This window comes from Haemorhous mexicanus, chromosome 13 (assembly GCF_027477595.1).
Source record: "Haemorhous mexicanus isolate bHaeMex1 chromosome 13, bHaeMex1.pri, whole genome shotgun sequence".
In the NCBI taxonomy this organism is placed as follows: Eukaryota; Metazoa; Chordata; class Aves; order Passeriformes; family Fringillidae; genus Haemorhous; species Haemorhous mexicanus.
In genome coordinates, this window is record NC_082353.1 from 14,999,992 (window position 1) to 15,009,945 (window position 9,954).

The 9,954-nt window shown below is 49.3% G+C and overlaps 1 protein-coding gene across 1 annotated transcript; it reads left to right on the plus strand.

The window, feature by feature from the left end:
• The first annotated feature begins 5 nt into the window (after positions 1-5).
• Positions 6-2,469, plus strand: MRPL46 (mitochondrial ribosomal protein L46). The gene is made up of 4 exons (XM_059858548.1): positions 6-215; positions 558-750; positions 1,272-1,445; positions 2,028-2,469. Exons 1-4 carry the CDS (start codon positions 21-23, stop codon positions 2,276-2,278), a joined length of 813 nt encoding a protein of 270 aa, XP_059714531.1. The 5' UTR covers positions 6-20; the 3' UTR covers positions 2,279-2,469.
• Positions 2,470-9,954: the final 7,485 nt, after the last annotated feature.

The window sequence follows — 9,954 nt, forward strand, 5'->3', positions numbered from 1 at the left end:
GCCGGGAGCGAGGAGGGGACATGGCGGGGCATTGTGGGGCGCGGGCCATGGCGGCGCCCCTGCGGCCGCGGGCGGCGGGCAGCGCTCGGTGGGTTTGTAGCGCTGCCGCGCGGCGCCCGTGGAGGCTTTTTGGGGCGATGTGCTTGTTGAGGCTTCCCCGAATCACGCAGCCTCTGGAAAAGGAGGAGGAAGAAGTGGCGGCGCTCATGGAGCAGGTAGAGGGGGATGTGGGGGTGTGGGTGGGGAAGTGGCGCCCTCAGGCATGAGGGGAGAGGAACATCAGGGGCTGGTGGCCTCGCACGCATCGTCTGTGATGTTGCCACCCCCAGTGCCCTGCGTGCGATTTGCACCACATCTCATGGGTGTTGGTGGTGTCCCCATGGTCACCTCCATGGTGTTGGTGTCCCTGTCACACTCTCCTGCTGCAAGCAGGGAAGCCCTGCTCAACCTCAGGAAATTCCTATTGCCTTGCTTTTGCTGAGTTGGAAATAATTTAATTCTGCTTGTTAATACCTATAGTGCTTGTGGCTTAAGAATTCTTTTTGTTGCTTTTCCAGATAGAGCTGGAGAAGAGCCTCTATTCAGATCATGAAATGCGTAAGCTGGAGGAGGAGGAGCAGCTCAAGAGGAAGATGGAAAGCTTGTATGATGAGGATGAAGCTCGTGGCAAGACAGTCATCATGGCTCAAGACCTGGAGGAGAAGTGGGAACAGAAGTTTCTGCAGTTCAAAGCTGCCCCACGGATAACAGGTACAGCCTGGAGTTCATGGCAGTGAGAACACCCAGTTTGTTTGCCAGAATACAATTCAGTAGAAGGAAGGCATTTTTGGGTCTATATATTTTTTTTTGTTTTGTTTTAAAGGGAGTCTTGACTCTGTGGCAGCACATGTGCAATTAACAGTCTGACAGGGAAACCAGTGTTCCTATGCTGCAAAAAAAGTGTGTTTTCACCAGGGCAAAATGGTGGTTTCCAGACAAGAGAAACGTTTGGTCATTTGGTTCCCAAGCTCTGCTTAGTGCTTTTGTTGATTTTTGTGAAGGTGGAGATCCAGGCTGCTTATTATAGAGTCCTTCTGGATAAAAAACCAGTAGCTGAATCCTGCAATGCCTTCTAGAGTGACTGAGAGCATTCCTGTCTAGATTTCTGCCATATTCCATGTATCCACATTTGTGTATTGTTTCTGGGTGTGAGGCACAGAGGGTTGATAACCAAGGGGGTCAGAGCATGCTGCCAGGAGACTTTGTTTCCAGCATGTGTTGGTGTTTGGCAGATGCTGACAAAAGCAACGATCGAACGTCGTTGAACAGGAAGCTGGACAGCAACCTGATGCTTCTGGTGAAACAGAAAATTGGTAACCAGGAGCTGTGGCTCCTGCCTCAAGTAGAGTGGCAACCTGGAGAGACGCTACGGAGCACAGCTGAGCGAGCCATGGCTACGTTTTTGGGTGTGTAGCTTGACCCTCCCTCTTGTTTGTCCCATGGTTTTCTTCCAGTGCCCTGTCTGAGGGATATTTGCCATCTGCTGTAGTGAAATCTTCTCCCATCTGCTGGGGAAAGGTGTGTTGTGGCAGAGGGCTGGCACACTGGGAGCTGGGATCTCTGGCTGCCAGCAGCAGCAGCGCCATGTCTGGCCATTATGGGCCATTTTGGGGTATCACCAGACACCCCTGAATGTCTGGGATTGCTTTGGGCTTCTCTTTCCCTCTTGTTGCCCTGTAGTAGCTTTTGTGGCAGATGGGTGGTGAAGGCAAACATGTGTCCTTGCTTTTCACTCAAGACTGGCAAAGCTGGATACCCTCTCCTTCCCTTCCTCCCTCTCCCACTCTGAGAGGACTCTCTGGTCTCCAAATGAAGCTGTTTTTTCATGAGAAAAAGTTTTTTCACAGTTGTCAGTATTTCTGCCAAAGAGGGAACAGTCGGTCTAAACCACATACAAGGAGTGGCTTATGCAGTGTTGTTGTTATACAGGGGAGCAGTTATTGTTGTTCTGTGTTCTTACGTTCTCTTGCATTGCTGGCTTCTTGCAGGAGATCACATTCAAGCCAAAGTCCTGGGGAATGCACCATATGGGATTTACAAGTATAAATTCCCCAGGGCCATCAGAACTGAGAATAACGTGGGAGCCAAAGTCTTCTTCTTCAAAGCCTTCCTCCAAAGCAGTGATTTGTCCCAGGCAGAGCTGAAGGCAGATTACCAGTGGGTCACAAAGAAGGAGCTGGGAGATTACCTGCAGTCAGAATACCTGAAAAAAGTCAATAGATTCCTCCTGGACTTGTGAGCAATGGCCTATGCTCCAGCAGATGGGAAAGGTGTGGGACATGGCTCCAGGGAGGAGCACGGCTGCTTATTTGCATGGTCTGGGTGTATGAGATGTTCTCTTGGGCTCTGGAGGATAATTTGCCTTTGCCTTATTTCCCAGTTCTCTTCACTGGCCCTGTACTGAATAAATATTAAAATCTATACTCGGAAGTGAAGCTTTCCTGAGGGAGTTCTTTGCTCTTGTTGAATTCTTCTCCTCCACCTCTTCTGGAAATGCATGTTGTGATCCTTTCCTCTCCCAAGAGTGTGGTTCCCTGGGGCTGTGGTATCCAGTAGGTTTGCTTTCCTCTCCAGACTCCTGCCACAGGCTCAACCTCAAAGGGTTTCTCCTTGCTGTAGCTAATGCTTATCACTGGTACCTGCTCTCTGATAAGAGCAGCACTGGAGGGTTATCTGTGTGCCCAGGTGGGAACAGACTCTCCTGAACACCAGCCAGGACAAGATGGGTTTCTGGGGAGATGTAAGCAGGGATATTCACAACTTATTAACTTCTAGTGTTAGCTGCCTCTGGCCTGGAGTCTGTGATGCACAGTGGCCGTGGAGGACACGGATCCATGAGGAATGGGCAGCTGCCTTCCCACTCACACTGCCTCCCTTTGAGCCTCAGGTCACAGCAACAGACACTGAGGGAGGATACCAGCAACAGCAGCTGCTCTCTGTCTGGGCTTGAGGCTCATTTTTCCTAGGAGGGGAAGGTGCTTTAGCATTGCTGTCTCATGGGAGCAGCCTCAAAGGTGTCTCTAGGGAGTTCTTGGCTCCCATTCCCCCTGCATCAGGCCAGCACTGACCCTATTGCCCCAGTTACTTTATTAGAAGATCTGTCCTGGGCTTACATGGTGCTGTCTTGGCCCTCTGGGGCTGGTTCTGTTGTTGGAGTTTTTTTCTGGTTGTAAATGTGGCTGTTCAGTAGTCAAGAGTGCTGCTGGACCTCTCAGAGAATGAGCTTCCTCCAGCAGAAGGGAGAGAGGGAGGAAATAACTGTCATAAATCATCCAGAGAGAATTTGGACTCGAGGTGGAACTGGAGATTGCTGTATGTACTTTATCAATCCTTTGGGAACTGTTGAGCTCCAGGCTTCAAATTAAAGTTATCCTTAATCACTCTGCAAGACACTGGTGTGGAGGGTAGCACAGCAGCCTTCTATTTTCCAATGCTGGACAGTTTGGGAGCTGCAGGTTTGCAATAAATTACCAACAAAACTTGGCTCCTGGAAGCATTCTCACAGGCCGGGCAAGGAGGCTGAGTCTGCAGCAGAGAGCAGTGGCAAAGAGGAAATAAATGTGGAGAAGAACATATGCCTGAAAGGCTGCAGATTTTTGGCTGCTCTCTGAGGTCAGCATTGCTGAAGGGAGCCCTATTGCCTTCTCCAGGACTGGAAGCTTGAAGCAGGGGGAGGTGAGTCCTTCCCCTCAGGCTGTGGCCCTCCTGGGGGGGAACATGGTGCAGTCAGTACAGGTTTTCTCTGCCACTCTTGTTTCAGGCTGTCACTGGCTCCAGAAGATGCAGCTAAGACCTTGTGGCCACAGGTTTAAGACATGCCCTTAGCTAAAGAGTCTGCCCTTTTTCCCACACCAAGGCAGGTTTTGTATTGCTGGGACAAAACTTTCAAAGCATAGAAAATGCTGTTTAATCTGTGCTTGCTCCCAAAAGACAGAGCACAAATGAAAGAAAAGGCTGTACTGAAACCTTGCTGATCTTCAGACCCAGGCAGTTCCTATTTCTGGATTACTCAGGCTGCAAGTCTTTGGGCATTGTCTGTGCTGAGAGATGTCTAGCTCCTTCAGCAGTGGAAAGGTCGGAATCAACAGCATCCTTCATTTTTTAAAGTTTTTTCCTTGTCCTCAGACCTCCTTACAGGTAGCATGTGTGTGAGAAGCTTGGTCTTTTCTGAAAGCTGAAAGTGTTTTTTCGTCACCTGAAATAAAAATTCCTGCTTGCAACCTGTGTCGGAACAGCACCATCTATTTATTTATTTAAATAATTTTTATTTTTCCTGTAGTTGATTTTATTTAAAGCCACTCAGCCAGTTGCTGCAAACAATCACAGATCCTGCAACTCGGAGGCTTTTGCTCAGCTCTCCTGTGTGGTCTCTTTTATTCCCCAGCCTTGGGGATAGGGAGGCTGAAGGATCCTAGAGGATGGCTTGCATCTTCTCATTTCCTCTACTCCTAGACTCCTGCTGTTTGGATCACTGAGGCTGTTCTTTTCTTTTGGGAACTTGGTGGCTGCAGGCTGTCTTTCCACTCAGCATGAACCTATTCCCAGACTCGGAGCTGCAGAAGTCTGAGCAAGCTGGTGGGATATATTTTGCTGGTAACTGCTGAAAGGGCAACACAAAGCCTGAGAGAGCAGAAGAAACCTGTGGAGTTGTGACTGTGTGAGAGCTGCTGCAGTCCTGCACAAAGAGCAGGGGGAGCATTTTACTTTTGTTGAACATGAAACACAAAACTCCCCTTGCAAATGTGATGGAGAGCCACCAGAGTGTTTGTCTGGGTGTTGAGGGAGGCTGGAGCTTGTTTGCACTCAAACCCTGGAGGGTTTTTCTCATCTTGACAAAGTCCCCCTCACATGAGTTCTCTGCCAGAACCTGAGGCTGCACCAAGGGCCTAGGAAAGAAACTCAAAGCCATTTTTTGCATAGGGTGCTTCCATTCTTGAGGGTCATACACAAAAAGTCTCATCCTTTCTGTCCCCAAGGGGGAAGGAAGCATCTGAAGATGTCCTGACCCTGGTGTAATATAGTCCAGCTTCTGTTGCTAAAAGTCTCCAGTAGCAGACGCCAATAGAAGGAGCAGTTGCATTCTAAAGCACTGGCATCTAAGCCATTGCTTAACCCACCATGTTAGAAGAGAGAGCTGAGGGTTTTCTTTGTGGTAAGTTGACCCTAGCCCTCCCCTCCAGTGTTGAAGAAATAACAAGTCCTAAAAAAACACTTCTCAGCTTCACAGATACAGTTTTCCTTTGACAAAATTGTTCGCTACCTGATATCCATCCTTGTCTCTGTAAGTTTTGGGAGTTGGTGCTCTCTAAGCAGAGCCCTGCTCATATGTTTTGTGATAGTTTGAACTGTTCAGAACCTCACACTTTCTCACATTATAGGAAGCTGCTGTCTGTTGCTCCTTCTGACTGGCCCAAGCAATGAAAGGCTTCAAAATTGGGAAGATAAATTCGTGTGGAGCCAGGAGAGGTCTTTGGAGCCACAGGCTACACCTCTTCCTGCTCTCTGAAAACCTGTAGGAGAGATGCTATTCTCCCAAATACAGCCATGAGCAGGGTTGCATGCTGGGGGTGCAGGTAGCATCCTGAGGCATCCCTGACTGCCAGGCCAGGGGTGAGCTGGCTCAGGGACGGTGGGAATTGTGCTGTCTCAGCTGGTGCAGCCTTTGGGCTCAGTCCCTGTCCTGGAGGATGAATCATCTCCGGCAGCATCTGTCCCTTTGCCTTTATGTTCAAACTCCCATTCTTTTGTTGGAAGGGATCTCTCTCTTTGGAAGGAGTTTTGTGCAGGTGCTGCCCTTTCCTGCTGTGCTCTGCTGCCCGCAGGGGATGCAGCATGGGCTGCTCTGCTCATGGCAGCCAAGAAACCCAGCAGAAAGTTGGTGGGAAATCTGCTTGAAGTCACCAGTGACACGAGTGGACTAGATCCCATCCTTTTGTTTTTGAGGACACCTTTTTCCTCCCTTTTCTTGTGAAACCCCTGTGGGTTGGTATAACCAGAATGTTGGAAAGACACAGAGTGGGGCAGTCAGGAGGCAAGGCTTGAGTGAATCTCTGCAAAAGTAAGAATGGATGTAAAATAAGGATTCTGCTGAGAAATTTGTACTCAGGGTCAAATTTCCCCAGAAGCTTTGTTGATACTACCCAATTCTTGACATCCATCCCTCTAAAAGGAAAGCCAGGAATTTTTGAGGTGAGTGTGAAATGCTGACTGCAGGAACCCCTTTTAGGTAGTTCCAGCTACAGCTTTGCTGTCAAGACTACTTTTCCCTAACAGATCTTGTGGGGTATAAAATCCTTTGTCAGGACTTCATAAGCAATGCTTGAAGACCCAGGGGAATTTCTCAATTGAATTATGAAGGGTCTTTCAGCAATATTAAAATGAAGCTTCAAAACCAAGACAAAGCAATGAAGCCTCTATGGAGAGAATGTAGGGCTTTAGGACTCACAATCACAGCCCACTCCAGGAGCAGGACAGTGCACTGCCAGCAACTGACTCTTTACCTGGCTGCTGAGCATCAATTTCATAATTAACCAATGCAAAAGTTGAGAAAAAGATTTTTCAGCTAACAGTTTGTATTTTAAGCTGAACTCTGTTGGAGCTTAAGGTGAGAGTTGATATTGAAGGCAGATCATCTTCTGAGGGCCCTCTCTTCCTCTCAGGCATCTGGGCAGAGGGAGATTGAGGACATCATGACATGAGGCATGGGCCAGCACTGCTGCTGCCTGCCGGCTTTCTGCTCCCTCTCATCTATCAAAGTAATTATACCCATTACATTTCTCCTTTCAGGTTTTACCCTCCCAAATGTTCTTCCTCAGCAGTAAACCTGTGGGGTGAGTGAATTATTGGGGAAAAAATCTAGGTATAATCCAGGTTTAATGGGCACATAGAAAAAACACACTGGGTTTGGAGGGTGGCTCAGCCAGCGTCCTGCTTCTGCAGGCAAATAGAAATTTATCTTGATGCGTGTATATATCTAGTTTCGTGATCTGTGAGCTCTTAATAATTGGTTTGGTGACCTGCTGGCAGTATTCTCTCTGTAGAGCTTTCCCCAGCCCCCAGTTAATATAATGGGTCACAAATCCCATTTGCTTTTGAATTCCGAGTAATCCTTTTGTTAATGTTGCCTATTGCTTTTCTGGAAGCACTGGAGGAAATCGGAGCCATGTGCTAATCAGTAAATCTGGTTCTGCGGGTTCCGAAGCCGCTGCCCTGCCCCGCCTGCCCTTTCCAAATGCCCGGTGCAGCCCGTTTGTGTCAGACCCAAAGCTCCCCTCTGCAGAACAGCAATTGCTTCCCAAGCTGGGCTGCTAACAAGTGGCACAGGCTGCTAATGTTGGATGAGCTTGGGGAAAGAGGGATCTGGTGGGGAATAGGGAGCCGAGACGTAAGGGGTTTGGAAAGGAGGGAAACTGGGTGTTCAGGATGTCTTATCCCACCAGTGCCCTGTGTGGAGGGCAGTGAGTCCCCCATTTTAGGGGGTGACACCCATGGGGACCCATTTTTCAGCCTCCGCTCCGTCAGCACTCACAGCTCAACATCCAGTCTTGTCCCTCCTCAGGGAATGTGGTGCAGCAGACAGTGCCTTCCACCAGAATGCTGGAGGCTCCGGGACTAGCAGGGGCAGGAGGCAGTGAGCAAGATGGGCATTACCTGTCCCAGATCTTTCTGGATTTCATATCCCTTAATTTTCTCTGCCTGCAAATAGCACTATGGTGAGCTCTATCTATCCTACCTGTTCTCTCCTGCCCTTGTGGGTAGGTAGTTATCTGAAACCTTTCAGAGGAACAAGAAGCTGCCAGACACCCCCTAAGGTGATACTAGATACATCCCTGCTGAAGGAAGGAAGGAGAGCATCAGCTCCCGAGATTGCCAGAAGACAAAGTTAAAATCACCAGCTACAGGGGCTTGGTGGTGACTGTGTTCCTGCTGCAGTGATTACCCATGGATTGAACTGGGTGGGAATCTTCAGAGGTATGTCCAAGCACCAGAACATTCCAAGTCACAAAGTCAGTGTTTCTTGATTACTTTTATTTGTTTCCTTATTTTCTCTAAGTTTTCAGTCTCCTGCACAGCTGATAAGCCTCACCCTTCACCCTTTTCCCTCATCCTTCCATTTGTCTTCCTATTTTTAGCCTGTCTGTGGCACTCTTCACACAATGCCTGTGTGCACTGCTTTGATCAGAGCTGCTGACGATGATGACATGACCTTGAAGGCAGCAGCTTGCAGCAAGTCAAGCTGTGTTGTATTTAGTTAGCTTCTTGTAGCTGGGCATGGTGTCACAACCCAGACAGACACACAGCATCACCTCTCCTCACTCCCATGCTGTTTTCCCTGATAGTTCCCACCAGGGCTTGGGCTATTTGACTCCAAACCCATTCCCTGGCTCTGGCCCAGAGTGAGGAGCACGGTGGGGAATTTTCAGTGCTGGGAGCTTGATGCTCAAATGTCACTGGCTCTCATCTATGAGCTAAATTCCCCTGAGGATGGAGGTAGATGCTGCTTGCTGCCTGTGAAACAGCTCGGTGCTAGGCACTAGATGGCAGGCAGTGACTGGGAAATCCTTCCAGTGGAGTTTTATTTCCCTTTCCCCTTAAAATAACCTCCTGCTCTAGCTTTGGCATGCTCCAGCGTGGGAACCTGGAGCATGGAATAAGGATCAACAATTTTTAACTGCTGCGTTCAAGCTTGTACCTCTCACGTTGAAGGATCCCAGTGATTGGCAGATGGTTGTCTTTGCTCCGCTGAGGTTTGACAAGAAGCAGGAGAGTCCGAGGAGCTTCTAGTGCAGGGAAAAGAGGCAGGGAGCAGGCAGGCAGCATGTGAGAATAGAGGGTGGATGGAGGGCAGGTGCTGAGGTCTGCCCAGGGCACTGCACAGGGGTTAGGAAGGGATAGAGGTGCATCCATATGGAATAGGGATAGAGGCAAAAAATTATTTTGTGTGTTTGATGCAAACAAGGGGGAGTCAAGCAATCTCTAAGGATGAATTTCCTGTAAGCCTAGCTGTGCTGCAGTTGCTTTGGAGAGGACAGTGTTGAGGTTTCAGCCACTAGCTGTCCCTCACCTTGCCAGTGGGAGGGTGGTCACCAGACTCTGGCTGTGGGGCTTAGTCACTGGGGAGGGCCTGATCCTCTCTCCAGACTGGCACAGCATGCCTTTGATTTGCTTGGGCTGGGCTTGGGGGTTTATCCCCAAAAGTACACATAGGAGTGGACTCACCTAGAAGAATATATGTATGCCCTACTCTACCTCAGTGATACAGCAGCGTGTGCTCCCATGCACTGTTAGGAGGCAGGAGTGCAAAATCCCTTCTTTATTGGCCAGGGGTCTATATTCAGCAAGTCTCTGGATCCTGCTGTGTGCTGCTCCCACCTCTGTGAAGCTCAGGACAAGACAGCACCCATGGTGCCAGGTGCCTGGCTGTCCTTTTCCCAGGCACCAGCACAGAGCCACAGCCCCTGTGCCACACACTGGGTGTTGTAGGTCCTCTGTAAGCACCTTCCAACAAAAAGGGGATTATCTTTAGCTTGTTAGAGTCCTTGCAGGGAGGGAGAATAAGGCTCTTTGCTCTGAAACGTTCTCTTCCTTGGGATTACAAGATAATGCATATGAAACGACATTAGCTCAGCCAGGTTTATGGATTATTTGAAAATCAAATTCTTTTAATCTCATCCACCATCTGGCACCAGCGTAACAGCCAGCAGCCAGCTCGCTGCCGCTTCCACCCTGACTGTGTCAGAGTGACTGAAAGTGTCACAGCCAGTGAGGGGACACCAGCATCCCTGGCAGTCACCCTGCATCCTGGCACCAGCACCCAGGCCTGTCTTGTCCTGATTCTTCCCAAGACAGCGTGGAGGGAATGTGTCTCTGAGGAACTGGAGGGAGGCCTTGGCACGCACTGGGAATGAACAGACG